Source organism: Olea europaea, chromosome 7, assembly GCF_002742605.1.
Source record: "Olea europaea var. sylvestris chromosome 7, O_europaea_v1, whole genome shotgun sequence".
Classification (NCBI taxonomy): domain Eukaryota; kingdom Viridiplantae; phylum Streptophyta; class Magnoliopsida; order Lamiales; family Oleaceae; genus Olea; species Olea europaea.
In genome coordinates, this window is record NC_036243.1 from 5895564 (window position 1) to 5914622 (window position 19059).

At 39.7% G+C, this 19059-nt stretch overlaps 2 protein-coding genes and 1 pseudogene across 2 annotated transcripts; all 3 read left to right on the forward strand.

Moving 5' to 3' along the window:
- Positions 1 to 1072: 1072 nt before the first annotated feature.
- Positions 1073 to 2936, forward strand: LOC111396804 (pathogen-related protein-like). Its single transcript, XM_023023326.1, has 4 exons — positions 1073 to 1310; positions 1431 to 1563; positions 2027 to 2328; positions 2595 to 2936. The coding sequence occupies exons 1-4, from the start codon at positions 1176 to 1178 to the stop codon at positions 2730 to 2732; spliced, it is 708 nt and encodes a 235-aa protein (XP_022879094.1). The 5' UTR covers positions 1073 to 1175; the 3' UTR covers positions 2733 to 2936.
- Positions 2937 to 8539: 5603 nt separating this feature from the next.
- Positions 8540 to 10627, forward strand: LOC111397817. Its single transcript, XM_023024794.1, has 4 exons — positions 8540 to 8767; positions 8870 to 9540; positions 9978 to 10308; positions 10418 to 10627. The coding sequence occupies exons 1-4, from the start codon at positions 8540 to 8542 to the stop codon at positions 10625 to 10627; spliced, it is 1440 nt and encodes a 479-aa protein (XP_022880562.1).
- Positions 10628 to 14862: 4235 nt separating this feature from the next.
- Positions 14863 to 18438, forward strand: LOC111397818 (annotated as a pseudogene).
- The last annotated feature ends 621 nt before the right edge of the window (positions 18439 to 19059 follow it).

Sequence of the window (19059 nt, forward strand, 5' to 3'; positions counted from 1 at the left end):
ATTAAAAAATAATTACATTTGAGTACGCTCAATTATTTGCTTAATGCTTCTTTTAGAGGTCACAACCTACCTTATTGGTTTTATCAGCTGTGTGGTCCGTCCTAAAAACTTCCATTCTTGTTTGTTTCGTCCATTAGTCGTTGGGGGCACAATCTTGTTCCTACCACAAGTTCTTGGGCGTAGATTCTTGGTACCATTCGAAATTTTAATGGAGTGGATTAAAAAACGATTAATGAAAAGTTGAAAATAATATATAAGTCAAAGTTGGCTACTAGAAATGAATTTAATAATTCGATCTTTAATACTTTAATTCTCATTTTAGAGTCACCTACTTTGACTTATTTTTGGAGTATACTTTTCATCAATCAAAGGCAGGTTCGTAATATAATTATGAAGTATTCATTGTGAATCTCCTTCATTGTGAATCTCGCAATACATCTTTTAGATTGAGCAATTGATCGATATAAAGTTCAAAATAATGAGCCAAAGATAGCTGTTAGAAAATTGATCTTATTATTATTATTATTAAGTTTCCAATTTGGAGTCATCTCATTTGGCTTATGTTGAGCTATGTTCTTCCTTGTCGTGGTAGATCATTGGTACTGATTCGAAGTATTAACTGTAAAGTTCACAACATATCGTTCGAATTGAAAAATCGTTAAATGTTGGGTTTAATAATGAGTCAAGGATGGTATGTGGAATGGATAAAATAATATTATCTCTTATATTTTGATTCCCGTTTTGGTGTCACACTTTCGATTTTTTTTTGATCTATGTTCTTCACTCACTGGTAGGTTTTTGGAATGGTTTCGAAATATTCACGACATATGTGCAATGCATGTTTCAGATTCAAAAGCTGTTAAATGATATTTAAAACTTTTTTTTGACTTATTTATGGCCTATAATTTTTCAATTGTCAGAGTAACTTGTTGAAACAGGGTTCCGTGCCAACCGCATGGCTCCCCCACTAATGACAACAGATAAAGGAAAAGTCAAGAAATCAATCCTATTTGATGAGGCGCTATTATTGGAATGAATAAGTTAAGTTAAAATTTTATTTATAATTATTTTCTTGACAAGTGACAAATTTTTGCTATATAAGAATCAATAAATGAGAGTCGATCCTTATCAAGCTTAAAGTTTCCGTTTCAAGAACTTCTAAATTCAGTGAAACTATGGCAACTTCTACTGCAACTGGAGACAAGTACAGGGATTATTTGACTGAAGAGGATATCAAAAACACCAAATGGAATTTTGGTCCTCCAAACTATGATGATGTAAATCAGCTGTTTGAAGAAGGGAGAACTAATGTATGCAGTTTTCGACCTTTATTTTCGATTTATTACCTAAAAATCCAAGTTACTTTCCATTTGATGTTTTTTTTTCCGATTTGATGCTAATTTTAACACCAACGGATATGTATATGGCAGATATGGCCTGAAGGATCACCTGAAGAGAAAGTGCAGAGGCTTGTGAAGACATGGGAAATGGAACTGGTACACAAGGCAGATCCAAATCAGTACAAGACCCTTGATGCAAAGAAATTCAAACTTAGTGTCAATGGTATGTTTTCTTTACAACCACAACGATGGCGAAAATTCTATTAATATGGCAGTTAATTAAGTACACGTTAGGGAGAGAGGTCGAACATGGTGTCACAAGCAATATTAAACTCATATTGAACGGATCAAGTTTGCATGTATAGAATATACTTGTGATTAACATGTAAATTTACGGTAGAAAGAGATTTTCTCAAGGAAACGCATTTAACAATGTTGAATGTAACATCATAAACAGTTAGAAAGTTTTAAAAATAATTTACGCTACCTCACCCACTTATATAATAACACTAATAAACACATTCAAAATGTTCACCCATGAGATCTGGCCAATAAGCAAGTTAAAATAGTATAAAAACTCGTAGGTAAAAGTCACTCTTGGATGTGACTCGTGATAAATAAATAAATTTCTCGTTGAAAGAGACTTTCTCAAGGAAACGCATTTAACAATGTCGAATGCAAAACAGGTAGAAAGTTTTTGACATTGGAAGAAATGATTAAGATTGGGGGAAGCTACAACGTGTTTCTACAGACATCCTTGCCAAAATCTTTAAGATTCTACGATCCTGATGAGGAAACAGCTGATTCCTCACAAACACTTTTCAAATCAACATTCGCGCGGGGATTTGCATTGGAGATTCTTGAATTGTATTCAGGACCTCCTAAAATTGTGTACAAATTCAGGCATTGGGGTTTCATGGAGGGCCCTTTTAAAGGACATGCTCCTACCGGCGAAAAATTGGAAGTTTTTGGGATTGGCATTTTTGAGGTACCATCACTCTATCTTCATCTTTAACTAATATCCTTTTAACTTCTTCACTGGATAGCATCCTAGACGTTTTATTGTGTACTACACCTTTTGTGCCTNCTTCATCTTTAACTAATATCCTTTTAACTTCTTCACTGGATAGCATCCTAGACGTTTTATTGTGTACTACACCTTTTGTGCCTTGTTTGGTAACATACATGACAATATTAATACATTGTTTTGTCGACTACTGAGTATTAAACACGTTCTTTTATGTGCTAAAACAGTTGGATGAAGACTCCAAGGTTGTGAAGGTGGAGTTCTTTAGTGATCGTGGAGAACTGTTGGCCGGTCTGATTAAGGGTAAAACCTTGGATAATTCCACTGAGGCGACACCTTCTGGCTGCCCTTTAATGTCTGGCTAATGGGATAGCATTGTGGATGAAGTAGCCTTTTCAGCAGCTATGAACTTTTTAATAAAGGAACTGTTTGTTAATTAGGTTTGATGAATAAATCAGGAATGTATCGAATGGATTGACACTCTGTACCATAGAAAACGCATTCCTGTAAGGATTTTCAAACTAATTGCTGCATTTATATAACGATTTTCAAATTAATTGCTGCATTTATATTTATTTTGTTGGGTTTTATACATAATTTATGACAATAGTCGTTCTGGTTTTCGTATTCTTCTATTCAATATTTGAAAAAAATTTCTCCACTCCGAATCTACTAAACAAGATAACTTTTAGTAAAACAAAGTAGATATATCATTTGTCAATCTCGTCTTTCATGGAAAATTCATCTATTTAAGGAATTCAAACAACTAATGGCATCAGAGACATGTTTGATACATAGGGCATAATTAAATATAGGAATGGACAAACTACGCGAAGTGTGCCTAGTTATGCTATGTACCAAAAGAATCCAAATCTTATCACGCGCATTTTAATCTATTTTAGATATAGTTTGAATGTCTCAAAATAAAATAGACAGAAAAAACAGCTAATACATTGTCTGTTTATGAGACTTCATGGCATTAGACATTCTGATGCTGCTGTGGGGTTGGAATTGTCAACCTAGGATATTTGTTAGAAAATTTATACTTGTGATATCCTGTTTTTAGGATTATTAGAATAGCTACAACAATGATTTCTTACCTTTGTTTTGTTAATAAATGTAACAGGATTTCAGTAATATATACAAAATAGGAAAAAGAGACCTAATCTTTACTAGATACAATATTGAAGTTTCTCTCCTTCCATTCCTATACATGGAAAACACATTGATCTAGTTAGCATCAGAGTCACAAAGAAATATCCAATTTTGAGATTCAACATCTTCATCAAATTATTGAAATATAGTTTGAATTTGAAAGATTTTTACAAAATAACGTGCCCAAGAATTCAGTGGACTTTTCAAAGTCAAGAAAAAAAAGTTTAAAAATCCAATCCCTATTTCGTGAGTTGCTAAACAATTTTCCAATTGTTTTCTCAACCCGACAAATGTTGTTGTCAAATAAACTGAATAATACTCAATAAGAATCGATGTCCTTCGATGTGAGAGGTTCCACCAAAATCAAACTAAATATGTAACCATCAATTACAATATTTATTAATGATACCCTACTAAAACCTTGTTTGAGCCACATTATTTGTAAAAAAATACATTTTTCAGCAGTGATTTGATATCATTTCAACTACAAATTCTTTAATAAAATAATGTTACACGCAAATCCAAAATATTTCCTTATTTTTTAACCACACATTTCCCATTAATATATTATTCAAAAATGCATTTTTATTCTACTAATGTGGTTCAAACAAAGGCTAAATATAAAGATTGTGCTTTATATTTTTTCCTTATATTCCACTGACATCCCTTCTCAAATTGACGCTAGTAAAATCATCAATTTGCAATCTTAAATTGACGACGATGAGAATACTTGTGCCCACGAAGAAGAAATCCAAAACAGAGCAAACATCTACGAAAATTAGTGATGACGAGAGACCAAGAATAAGAAATAATGTAGAAGCAATCAAAAACTACTCGAAAACCACTCCAAGAACACTCCAAAGACATTCCAGAGAGCTCACACCCAAAAAAGAATTTCCAAAAAAAATCTACGAAGTGTGCCGACACACACAGTGAGCTTTATCTGTCGAGAGAACTTAGTCAACCACATAATTCGTGATCCGACAAAAGCTCTAACGCCAATACACCGGCCAAAAACCCAGCAATATATCGCTGGCCAAGATACTGTAGTTGGGAGAAATTTCACAAAACAGCCTACACTAAAAGAATCGAAAGATGCTCCTCTTCTCTCTTGCAATCCTCTTCAAACAAAAATAAATTACAATTGCTAGCTACTTTGCAACTTATTCAAAAGCCCACAAATTTTGGCCTTGCACTTGCATTACACTCATCGGACACTGAACAAAAATAGGCCCAGCTTTATTGACATATAGAGGGCTTCACCCACAGAAACCCTAATACCTAATAGAGTCATAAAAATGTATCTAATGTATGAATAGCAACCCAAGTTTGGCCCAAATGGTAGATAATAGAGAGGCCCAAGAATATTTTCTTGACATAGCTGTTGCCCAGCCCACAATTTCAGCAACAGAAGAAACCTGTTTCCCACGATCTATTAACCCGTTACAATTTCAGCCACCAAGAAGTCTAAAATCTACCACGGTTGACAACACGAACGATGATTGTTTACCAAAAAGAGAAGCCAGAGTCTACCATGATTCCGACAACCAGCAGAGTGATTGACACCTCGTGATTTGCCGACTAGGTCACCACAAGATGATGCTGTAGTCGGCCCTCGATCTAGCAGGAGAGTTCGATGGTTACATAAGTCGTCGGTATCCAAGAAAGATAGTCACAGAGTAGGTAAACGCCTATACACAGAACTTAAAGTTGAGACCACAAGAAATTGACAAAACCAAAGGAACCCAAGTGATGATCTCAGATCTCGTCAATCTCGAACTCGACCATGAACCCGACCACTTGTCATGAACCCCAATCTTAATATGCACTAAAACCACCAAAACAAGGTCGGGCATTTGAGGTCGGGGTATGTATGTCGACTCATAAGCTTTTCTATATAACCCATGGGAACACTAATCCTACTTTGACCACAATCCCTACCCTGTTAGACTCCTTCTTTGACTCAAACAATGATTTGAATACTTGAGGTAAAACACAACTCCTTTTCCTACGAGGATAAGGACCGCGAAAGAATAAGTCCCTCTAGAACTCCATCGTTAACACCTATAAATACACAACCTGTGTTCATTCTTGAGGTACGTTTTTCATTATCTTCAGTTTATAGCCTCACGCACTAAATTCCCTATCTGACTTAAGTATCAGAGGGGCGATGAGCACAAACCTCATTGCCTTTGTTAGAGATGGGCGTGGGTCGGTTCGGTTCGATTCTCTTTAAAATTGAACCGAACCAAAATTTTTGGGTATCTAGTAAATGGAACCGTCGGGTCCAAATATAATTATGGAACTGTTCGAGTTCGGTTCAGTTCGGTTCTATACTATAATTAAATTTTTTAACATTTATAACAACATTATATAAATACAACTAATGACACATTCAATGGTTTTGGAATGTCAGAGATTAGTAGATTATCTTGTTCAAATGATTGCTACGGTCAAAGTTTCGATCAACGGAGGTCACAGCTTCATTCGGAGGTCACAGTGTTGGCCAGTGATTTTATAGATTTTGGAATGTCAGCGAGGCTGCGAGAGTGAGTGCGAGAGTCGAGACAACGTTATGCACTTTAGTGTAAGTGTTTAGGGTTATTTAGTGGGTTGGATCTTTGTTGGGCTAAGAAATGAAACAATAAAATAGGTAATTGGGCCAAAAATAAAAAAATTAGAAATGAAACAAATTATTGGGCCAAAAAATTGGATTTAGAAATTGTTAATTTGACAATTTGATTTATTCAATATAAAAAAAAATTAAAAAGATTCAGTTCTTGGTCTAGAACCGAGAATCGAACCGTACCCGTCGGTTCTCAATTCAGATACCCGTTCGGGTATTTAATTTGACAAGAACTGTCGGGTTCGATTTGGTTCGGTTCGGTCAGGAGATTTGCCCAGCCCTAGCCTTTGTTATAGGTATTCAAAGACCGTTCGTGTTCATCAAAGTCTGAAATTCGATCATCAAGTTCGAGATCTTTCAGGTAATATTTTTTGGTAGCATCATTGGCGCCATCTGTGGGAACTCACTACCAAAAGCCATGGTCAATACACGTTCAGGTCTTCCTCCAACAAGCTCATCCGTCCCAGATAACCCTCATCCTCCCGAGGAACGCCATATCCCTCAAGAATAGTCGTCGGAGATGCCAGCACATCCTCAAGTTGTTGTTTTCGCCGGAGCTTTTGAAGAACTTCGTCAGCAGGTGGCCGCATTAACCTAATTGTTAAGCCAGAGAAATTCGCATCCGTCACATACCCAATCCCTGAAGGTGGCTTTATGGCAGATGCCCGAGCTCGAGTCCGTCATGCAGCCCATGATGACGGTGGAGCTGGAACTTCAGGTGTACCACAGGTGGCTTCAGGCTCAAGGTCTGTCACAATGGACTCCACCGAACTTGTTAGAATTATTCAAGAAGGCATAGCAGCAGGTATGCAACAAAATACTCGGGCAGCAATAGGGTTCACCCCCAATACACCATTCACTCCAGAAGTCCTCTCACATCCCCTTCCCGATAGGTTCAAGTATCCTCGGATAAAGGAGTACGATGGGATAACCGACCCCATCAATCATCTCAATGTATACACAGATATCATGAACTTACAGGTTGCACATGATGCAGTAATGTGCAAGGCATTTCCCTAAACCCTCACAAACGTAGCTAGAGATTGGTTTTCCACATTGGAACCGAACTCTATCACCTCCTTCTCAGATTTTGCCAATAAGTTCTCCGCTTTCTTTGCGAGCAGCAAACAAATTAGAAAGACAGCCGCATCACTCATGCAGATGCGTCAAGGACCCAATGAAACACTGCGTAGTTTCATGACCAGGTTCAATAAAGAAAGGCTTCAGATCCTCGATCTACATATCACAGCTGCAGTCTCAGCGCTGACATATACCATTAAGTGCGAAGCATTCAAGATGTCCTTGTCTAAGACCTCGTCGAAGTCAGTCACCGAGCTACTTACATGGACTGAGAAGTACATCAATATAGAAGAAACCATGGCCCCAAAAAGGGAAGTTTCCTCATCAGAAAAGGCCGCATGATTCCAGCTTGAGACAAGAGACACTAAGGGTCAAACTAAGGAATGATCCATCTTCAACGTCTTTTACCCATTTGAACACTTCAAGGTCCAACATCCTGATAGAAATCAAGGACTCGAGGGAACTGAAGTGGCCTCCCCGATTGTGGTCTCCTCCCGATACTCGCAACAAGAGTAAATACTGTGATTTCCATAGAGATCACGGGCATACAACGGAAGACTATCTGGCCTTAAAGCGAGAAATCAAAGCTCTTATAAAAAGGGGATTTCTGAGCTCTTACATTAGCAATGACAAGTGCTCGAGGAATAATTAGAACGGGGGCAAGGCCCAGAAGGTTGGGGAAACAAGCAACCAACTGCAGGCACTATTAATATCATTGTCGGAGGAACAGCCTCAAGAGAAGATTTTAGCAGCGGGCGTAAACAGTATGCCAAGCAGCCTCCAATCATCTCAAGACCAGATCTTGGCCATACAGAGGGCATCACTTTTGGAACGGATGACTTGGAAGGCATAGCATTCCCTCATAATGATGCCCTTGTCATATCTGTCATCATCGCTAACTTTGAAGTCAAGAGAATTCTGGTAGATAACGGAAGTGTAGCAAACATACAGTCTCATGAAACCTTTGTTCAAATGGGGATCTCATCAGAGCAACTCAAGCCAGTCAAAACACCCCTCCAAGGATTTGGAGGTGGGGTCATCACCCCGGAAGGTATCGTCGAGTTACCCTTAACATTGGGGGCCGAAGGTAAATAGGTAACGCAAATCACTATCTTTGAAGTTGTCCGTAAGCCAATGGCTTACAATGCCATATTGGGAAGACCACTGTTCAACAGAATTTGAGCTATTGTCTCAACTTTCCACCGAGCTATGAAATTCCCTACTTCTAATGGAATCGAGGTAGTCCGAGGTAATCAAACAGTGGCCCGACAGTGTTATGTGACCAGCGTTCGAAAAATAAAAAATGACGTCATGCAAGTTATAGAGCTAGAGCACAAAAATCACGGGAGGTTGGCTCCAGTGGAAGGATTGGGAGATGTCAAGATCGTCCCTAGAAGAAAAGTGACAATTGGTCGGGGGTTAAATGTAGCGGTCATGTCTGAACTTCTAAGTTATCTCTCCTGCAACATTAATGTATTTGCTTGGAATGTTGAGGACATGCCTGGAATTGATCTAGAGGTTACATTACATAGACTTAACGTAAACTCAGAAGCAAGACATGTGAAGCAAAGGAAGAGGCAGTTTGCACCAGAAAGGTGAGAAGTCATAAAAGAGGAGATTGCCAAACTTGTTAATGCACAGTTCGTTCGAGAAGTACAATATCTCGAATGGCTTGCCAATGTTGTTCTTGTCAAGAAAGCTAATGGAAAGTGGCGAGTTTGCATTGACTTCACAGATCTGAATAAAGCATGCCCCAAAGACAGCTACCCCTTACCTCGAATTGACAATTTGGTAGATAGCACGTTAGGTCATATGCTGTACAACTTCTTGGATGCTTTCTCGGGGTATCACCAAATTTTCATGGCAGAAGAAGATCAAGAGAAGACCTCATTCATGGTAGATTCAACCATCTATTGCTACAGGGTCATGCCCTTTGGACTGAAGAATGTTGGAGCAACATATCAAAGGTTGGTGAACAAGATCTTCGCCAAGCTAATTGGGAAAACGGTCAAAGCATATGTGGATGATATGGTGGTTAAGAACAAACAGTTGAATAGTCATGTTTCTAATCTGGAGGAAGTGTTTGCTACATTAAGTAGGTACAACATGAAGCTCAACCCGACAAAGTGTGCGTTTGGGGTGGCATCTGGAAAATTCTTGGGTTTTATGATCACACAGAGAGGAATAGAGGCAAATCCAGATAAAATCCAAGCTCTAATAAGTATGGAGGCCCCTAAGTGCAAAAGGGACATTCAGAAGTTGACAGGTCGCGTAGCAGTACTAAACAGGTTTGTTTCTCTGACAGCAGACAGGTGTTTCCCCTTTTTCAAACTACTTAGGGGAAATAAAGAGTTCGACTGGAATGAGGAATGAAACTTAACTATTCAGGACGTCAAGCAGACATTATCAACGCCTCCAGTCCTTACTAAACCCGAACCCGGTGACACGCTGCTATTATACTTGGTCGTTTCTCAGAACGTAGTAAGCAGTGTCTTGGTAAAGGAAAAAGGAAGAGTTCAGCAACCCGTTTACTATGTAAGTAAAGTGCTCCTCGATACGGAAACACGATACACGCTTGCGGAACAACTCGTCCTTACTTTAGTAATAGCTGCCAGAAAAATACCGTCGTACTTCCAGTCACATCCAATTGTTGTGCTCACCAACTAACCTCTTAGACATATGCTTCAGAAGCCGAACATCTCAAGAAGACTGCTGAAATGGGCAAGTGAACTCGACGAATTTGATATAGAGTTCAAGCCACGACCTGTAATCAAGGCCCAAACTTTGGCCGACTTCATAGCAGAACTTACTCCGGATCCTCAGAAACACCGGCCAAGGGCTCGAACTCGACCTTAGAAATATGGGAGATTTTTGTTGATGGAGCATCCAATAGCTTGGGATCGGGGGCCAGCATCATCATCACAAGTCTGGACAAGACTACGGAGATACAATGTGCTTTCAAATTTGAATTCGAAGCTACCAATAACGAAGCAGAGTATGAAGCCGTTGTTATAGCCCTGGAACTCGCGAAAAATCTTGAGTGTGAGCTCGTCAAAGTTTTCAGTGACTCGCAGCTAGTGGTTGGACAAATCGAGGGGTCTTTTGAAAGAAAGGATAAAAAAAATGAGCTTATATTGTTTGAAAGTACATAACCTCCAGAGGTAGTTCGTAAGTTGTGAAATTCTGAAGGTAGCCAGAGCCGAAAATACCAAGGCTGATGCATTATCCAGACTCGTCTTCATGGGTGTAGACGGGCTCGATAGAACCGTGCACGTCAAGATGGTTGCGGAACCAAGCATAGCTCAAAAGCCAAGTGTCATGGACATCGACCATGAGCCCTCCTGGATGGATCTAATAGTTGATTACATAAGTAATGGTAACATTCCTGCAGACCCTTAGCTTGCCAGAAGCATTTGGTATAGAGCTGTTAGATATTGTATAATCGAAGGAGTCCTATTCCGCAGGAGTTTCACACTCCCCTATCTAAGATGTCTCAAACCTTCCGAGTCTCTTCAAGCAATGACTGAAGTTCACGAAGGCATTTGTGGAAATCACCAGGGAACCCGAGCTCTTGCATATAAGTTGATAAGGTATGGATACTACTGGCCAAGTTTGAAGAAAGATACCACAGATTACGTCTGAAAGTGCGATAAGTGCCAAAAGTTTGGCCACATCATACACGCTCCTGCTGAGGAACTAACATCCATTCACTACTCAGCTCCTTTCAAATAATGGACAGTTGATATTCTTGGGCCATTCCCTTTGGCTCGAGGACAATTAAAATTTGTGGCTGTGGCAGTGGAGTATTTCACAAAGTGGGTAGAAGCCGAGCCTCTAGCAACAATTTCAGAGCCGAAACTCAGGTCATTCATATGGAAGTTCGTCATATGCAGGTTTGGGATACCAAAAGTCCTCATCATAGATAATGGAAGGCAATTCGACAATCCCCAGTTCAGGAACTTCTGCGCTAGCAATGGGATTGATCATCGCTTGGCCTCGGTCTCACACCTACAAAGTAATGGGCTAGCCGAAGTAACTAATCAGATCATATTGCAGGACCTTCGAACAAAGATAGGGGATGCTAAAGGTGACTGGCCTGACGAACTGCCTTCGATACTATGGGCATATAGGACTTCGCACAAGACAACAACTGGTGAAACGTCCTTCATGCTTGCTTTTGGACTTGAGGCGACCATCCCAATTGAGGTTAGCCTCTCCACAATAAGAAAGCTCGAGATAAATAGGGAGACGCAAACTACCGAGCACCTTGACTTGCTTGAAGAGGTAAGGGAGCAAGCCTCACTTAGGGCTGCGAGTTGTCAAAATAGAACAGCGAAGCACTTCAACAACAATGTCCAGACAAGGAGGTTCAGAGCTGGCGATCTTGTCCTTAGAAAAGCAGAAGTCGCCGGACACCAACTAGGGAAACTCGGATTGACATGGGAGGGACCCTACGAGGTCATAAGAAAACTTAAAGGTGGAGCCTATAGCCTCAGAGACACATTGGGAAAACCACTCCCTAGGCCATGGAACGCCAATAATCTGAAAATATATTACAAGTGACTAGCTTTAGCTATAATTTTCCTTTTAGGGCTTGCATGCCCGCTTTATGTTTGCTTAATTTCATTTTTACTTTTCGAGCTCTAATGCCCTGTTAGCTCATGCTCAAATAAGCTCGGGTATCAAATGCCCTTGAGCCTTTTTAATAGAACATAGAATTTTCTTTATGATGTCGGTTCCCTATTAAATTAGCGTGAGGTCGTGCCCCGCGCATGCAGCTAATACCTTTACAAAATTAGCATAAGGCCGTGCCCCGCTCGTGTAGCTAATACCTTTACAAAATTAGCATAAGGTCGTGCCTCATGCGTGCAGCTAATACCTTTACAAAATTAGCATAAGGCCGTGCCCCACGCATGCAGCTAACACTAGACGAATTCCAAACACATGACCTCAAGTAGTAACATCATCAATCCTAGAATGGCGAGCAAAGAAAGAATTTTGAGATCGAGGTCGGGGTATGATATAATTGCCCCTCATCTAACCATCCCTGACTTTATCGATCCCAAAGTGCTCAACCAAGCATGAATTCTGAGATCGAGGTCGGGGGCATGATATAATTGCCCTCATATAACTATGATCGACGTTTTCATTAATTCATCAGCGACCCAATTGGTCCCCCCTCGATATAAACAAAGAATCAAATCAATACCAAACACAAGTGCACGAACTAGTTGCCCCCAACAATATACCGTTGAACTTTGAAATTGATGCCCCACGATCAGTATTGTTTAAAGGATCGATGTGTCCATAGTTTCAACGATAAGTATTGTTAAGCAGTACACCCGAACTATTACATACACTCGAGCTATGAGTTACCTACACTAACAATCGAACTCTAAACTATAATAAAAGCTCGAATTCAAAATTATAATGTTCATACTCAAACACAGGATCAACGCCCGATCTCGTAGGAAAAATAAAATGCATGAACTGATAAAATTCCCTCTCAAAGATAAAAGCCCAGTTTGAACAATAAACTTTGCATTTAATCAAAATCATAAAAAGTTCATAAACCCAGATCGGGCAGATAACATGAGCAAAAAGAAAAAGTTACAAAAATATCAATTTCGGGGTTAGGGAAGGGGCCTAATCTAGGTCGATGGGGTCGCTCCCCCTTCCATTGTCGGGGGTCCCAGCATCGTTGTCATCATCATTCCCATCGCCCTCAGAGGAAGATAACTCGAGGTCCTTAGCGAGCTCGTTCACAGTCTTTAGCTCCTCCACTACGGGCTTCAAATCCTCGGGAAGCTTCGTCCTAAGGAATGAACGAGCTAGCCGCAACCCATAGTAATACGAGATAGACCCGTACTGACTCAGGAGAGTCTTGAGCTCATCAGACTTCTTAAAGTCATCGACGGCCTGAGCTCGGGCTTCTGCTCGAACATTCGCAAGCTCCACCTCAAAAGAGCTTCAGGACTGAATGAGCTCGAGCTTCGCTTCCTCGGCTTCGTCCCTTGCCAACCCGACCTCATCCTCGGCCTTCTTAAGGTCCACCTTAGCTGCCTCCAGGGCCCTCTTAAGCGCAACCTCACTCTTAATCTCGAGCTCGACTATGCGATCTGAGGAATTCAAGCCCTTGAGCCCCAGATCCCGAGCTACGCTTAGTGTCTGCGAAAACAAGTATGGAGCCCGATGTTAATACAAATTAAGAAACCTATCGAGGTTACCAGAAGCATTCATATTAAAAGCCAACCTTCAATGTAAGGAGCTCAAGAGTCCGAACCCCTTCATTCATCTCGACCTCCTTCTCATACTTATCAACTATGCCCTAAATGAGAGCACAGTCAGCGTACTCCTCGAGCGACTTGGTGGGCATATGGTCGTCATCATCAGCTAGGAGGTTCGACCCCTAACAAGGGGTACGAACCATCACTTGTTGTTGGGGGGTTAGCTGCCGTGGAGGGGTCGGGTTTTGTGAGCTCTACCCCAGGTCCACCATAGTTAGACGGGCGGCCTCTCGTGCCCCTTTTTCCCTTTGGACGAGGTCGTCGTCGGGGATTTAGAGTTCGAGCCCTTTGCTTTTTTATGTACGTTGTCCAAGAGGGCTGATGGATCGAAAGACATCTCAAATTCTGCAAGCAGAAATACAACAAGGCATTAGCTCAAACTATAGATCGATGTTTACACGTGAAATGGCAAAGATTACATAAAAAGAAAGACCGTACCCTCGAGGCCTTTCATGTTAGCAAGGAGTGTGTCGTCTTCAAGCAAGTAATTGATCTTGTCCACAAGGGGGTCGTGGTTCACTAACCTCAGCCTATCTCTCTCTAGAACCTCAAAATAAGCCTAACCTTTGTTAAACCTATCCTTATCGGGGATTTCCCACCTCGGGCTAAAGGGATGGTCGGGGTCTTGAGGCTTCACAAAAAAGAAATGTTCCTTCCAACCCCTAAGTGAGCTAGGGGTATCAGGAGTTCTAAACCCCCCCTTAGTGGATAAATAAACAAAACAGTTATACCCCGCGGAGAATTTCATATCAAAGACCATTCGAAGTAGGTCGACCCTAGGTTCAACCTCGAGGCACCTACACAGTATGAAGAAATACACTAATAACCTCCAACCATTCGGGGCTAGTTGACCCGGACACAGGTAGTATGAGATCAGAAAATGGATGAAAAATGGGTGAAGAGGCCACTTAAGCCTGGCCTTAAGAGCGTCCCTAAAAAAGGTCATCTCCCCTTCCCGAGCTCCTAACACGGTCTCAGTTGGCCCTGGGGTTCTAATGTCACAAATTGGCATGACCTTGAACTCTAGCTATTTAATAATTACATGTTCTTTGTACTTGGTTGGCTCCTTGGGGTATGTCAGGACGTCAATATGGGAGTTAACGGGGATGGCCATAGGAATAATGGATGTATTTACATCTTCAAGCCTATCACTATGGTTCGAGACTCTAGGAGCCTGGCTACTGTCACTATTACTAAACCCAGTATTATCACTACTCGACATTATACTATAATCAAATAAAACAACCTAAGGGCTCGAACTCTTACCTCTGTGGATGGTCACTCACAAACCCACTAATCCCTGAACTCGAGCTTGATTTACTGGGAGATGAGAGTTAAAACTGAAAAATGGGGGTGAAAGTTGGGGTATCTATAGAGGACTGAGGAATACCAACGGTCATGCAATCTCAACCCTTGGACCAAGACACGTGGCGAGAATCTAAGGTCGTGCTCTGACATTACACGTGGCGACCATCTTAGGTCGCTCTCCGACATCCCGTCAAACGCTCGGCAGGTGGAAAAACACTTGGACATTCATGCCTATGCACTTCACTCGTAGACTCGGCTTGGATGGAAATCTACGACCTCGATGCATGGGGGCCAGTGATGATCTTAGATCTTCTCAATCCTGAACTCGACCATGAACCCCGTCCACTTCTCATGAACCCCGATCTCAATATGCCCTAAAACCACCAAAACAAGGTTGGGCATTTGAGGTTGGGGTATGTATGTCGACTCATCAGCTTTTCTATACGACCTATGGGAACACTAATCCTACTTTGACCATAGTCCCTACCATGTTAGACTCCTTCTTTGACTCAAACAATGATTTGAATACTTGAGGTAAAAACACAACTCATTTTCCTACAAGGATAAGGACCGCGAAAGAATAGGTCCTTCTAGGACTCCATCGTTAACACCTATAAATGAACAACCTGTGCTCATTCTTGAGGTACCTTTTTCATTATATTCAGTTTATAGCCTCAGGTACTAAATTCCTTATCTGACTTAAGCATCGGAGGGGTGACGAGCACACACCTAGTTGCCTTTGTTGCAGGTGTTTAAAGATCGTTCGTGTTCATCAAAGTCTGAAGTTTGATCATCAAGTTCGAGATCTTTCAGGTAATATTTTTTGGTAGCATCACCAAGAAATTAGGTTTCCTGGTCCAAGAGAAATTCCAGAAAATCTACAATTCTAAACTATGTTTGAGGCTCTGGAAAATTTGAAAATTAAGAAGAAAAAAAACGATGGTGGCTTCAGGGGCGGAAGAGATGATAGTGGCCGTGGCGAGTAGAGGCGGGGGTCGCTTTGGCAGTGGTGATGACCGCTTCCCTGCTAGCAACTGTAACGAAGCTTACAAATGAAAAAGAGAGAGAGAGAGAGAGAGAGAGAGAGAGAGTAATATATATATAACGTGGAGGAAGAGCTTGATAAGAAATCAAGTTTGAAGACTATTGAAATACCAAGAAGATTGACTGGACGGGAAGCTCCTCCCGCCAACCGAGAAAACAAGAGGAAATATTAATGACTTGGCTCTGATACCATGTTAAGTAAACTGAATAATACTCAATGAGACATTGAGACTCGATGCCCTTGATGTGAGAGGTTCCATCAAAATTAAACTAAATATGGTAACTATCAATTACAATATTTATTAATGACAACCTACTAAATATAAAGATTGTGCTTTATATTCTTTCCTTATATTCCACTGACATTTGTCTTATTTGATGATACTTACATAAGAAACAACAAATTACAAATAGGAGTCCTATACTCTTCAAGCTTAAAGTTTCTGTTCCAAGAACATCCATATTCAGTGTAAATATGGCAACTTCTGCTGCTTCTGGAGACAATACAGATCCTACTTGAGTGAAGAGGAGATCAACAACACCAAATGAAATTTTGGTCCTCCCAATTATAATGATGTAAACAAGCTCTTTGAAGAAGGAAGAACTAATGTATGCAATTTCGATGCTTATTTCGAGTTTTAATCCCACAAAAATTTCAAATTAGTAACCAAAGATAAGTTTTCCATGCAAGTTGACTCTTGTCTCTGTTGTAACGCGAATCTGTTGTGATCTGATTTTTCAAAATAAATCATGCTTATGTGCGTCAAATATCAATCATGCGAAACATTCTTGATTATCATTCTAATTTTATTTTTTCTTTTTAAAACTAATTTTTAAACCAAATGAATATGTATGTTGTAGAAATGGCCGATTGGATCACTTGAAGAGAAAGTGCAGAGGCTTGTGAAGACATGGGAGACGGAAGTACACAAGGCAGATTCAGATGAGTACAAGACTGTTGATGCAAAGAAGTTCAAATTTGGCTTTAAAAGTATCATTTTTTTTAATAACATTGAGAATTTAGTTAATACAGAAAATAAGGACACCTTCTGGATGTGGTAAGTTCCCATGGCATTTTATGATTTTCCAGTAGAAAGAGGTTTCCTTAAGGAAAACGCTATAACAATGTTTACTGAATCATGTAAGCTAGTAGAAAATTATTCATATTGGAGGAAATTGTAAAAATAGGAGTTACAATGCATTTCTTCAGATATCCTTGCCAACATCTTTGAGATTCTACAATTCTGAGGAGGAAACAGTTGGTTCATCACAAACACTTTTCAAAACAACATTGCCACGCTGATTTGTGCTTGAAATTCTACAAGTGTATTCAGGACCTCCTGTAATTGCGCACAAATTTAGGCAGTGGGGTTTCATGGATGGCCCTTTTAAAGGGCATGCTCCTACTGGAGAAAAGGTGGAATTTTTTTTGCAATGAGCATTTTTGAGGTACTTCCACTTAATCTTCATCTTTAAATTTCTAAAACCCCCATGTCTTTTTTGGTATGGTAGATTATGATGCTCGATAATATCGAGGAAGAAAAAATATTAAAATCTTGTCTATTTACAATTAATACTAAACATGTTTTGGCTTGTTTAGCGAAGTCGAATTATACGATGTTGGGTTTTGATACCCAATAATCTGAACAATGATGTTAAACCGATGTTTGAAAAAAATAAATATCGACATCCAAGATTGATGACCCGATCCTAAAACTATTTGGGTCATTGGAAGCAACCTAATTAAATAGTCTCGTTGGATGGCTTATATATGCTAGCCCATTTATCGTATTTGTATTGGGCTTGACCCCATCACTTTAACCTAACATAACCTATACATACTAGCCTCCTTTGTTTTGTCAAAAATATGTGTGTTTGCCTTAGTCTTGTTTGAGAGAATAACGTCCCTGCCCCTTTGCTTTGTGTTTCTTGTTGGCCGTGTCTTCTTGTTCTTCTCTGGCCTTTGTGGCTGCAAAGACCATCTCTTTGTGTCCTTTGTGGGTACAAATCTTGAGCAACCGGAGTGTGGAAGCAGTTTAAGGTTTTGGATTGTGATTGCTTGGGTGTTTTGATAAGGTTGGGATTGGTATCCTGAGCCCGCAATTTCACCAATTGGAGGTCGATTATTCAACATACGACAATAAGTAGTATCAAGAAAAAAGTTAAAATCTTTTCAATTATACAATTCACCGTGCAGTAAACATGTCTGTGTCTTGTTTGCTAGGATAGCACAAGATTTTATTAAGAGAGAAAAAAAGGAAAGAAAGAAAGAAAGAAAAAGGCTTAAAATTTTTGTCTCGTCCAATAGTGCATGCTATGGCTAGTTTGTAAAAGTGAATTATACAAAGCTACACAACATCAAGCAGCAAAATTTGAAAGAGGTTGCAATATCTTCAATAGTTCATTATATACTTTCCAGTGCTGAGCACTAAAAATGTTCTTTGATGTATTGAAACAGTTGGATGAACACTCCTTGTGAAGGCGGAGTTCATTTATGACCATGGAGAACTGCTGGCAGATTTGATTAAGGGCAAAAACACACCTTCAGGCTGCCCCTTCATGTCTAGCTAATGGCATATAATGAATTGTTGTTAATTATGTCGATGAATAAATCAGGAATGGATTGACAATAGTCTTTCTGGTTTTTGTCTTCCATTTTTTCACGATCTGAATGAGTTTCTCAACTTTCAATTATAAAATTTTTAGGTAAAAGTAGCCATTCAAAGCGACAAGCAATATGTGATATTAAAAATATGTTTAACGCATTGTATTAGTTGGGGGTTGGACATTTCAAGTAATAAATTTACGTTACCGGTTTGTATTGCATATCAAACAAGTGTTCTAAGTGTCATCGCTCGAACAAATTTTTTTTTTTTTTGGGATGAGATTTAAGTATAACCAAATACAAAAGACTAACAAAAAAATTTGCTAAATCTTCTAATTTCTCTGATACATATTAGCTTTCAAGAGACTTGAAAAATGGAAAATATATAGTGATGCAATATTGATCACAAAAGATTACCCAAACTCAGTTTATACCCTATTCCAACACCACAAAGCCGACAACTACGAACCCAAGACAATACTAAGTTCACTTTCGATTGCCAATGATATATTTCAATTAGGAGACTACAAAGGAACAAGAAATCTCATAGAATATCACTACTAAAATGATAGACACAAAGAGGCAAA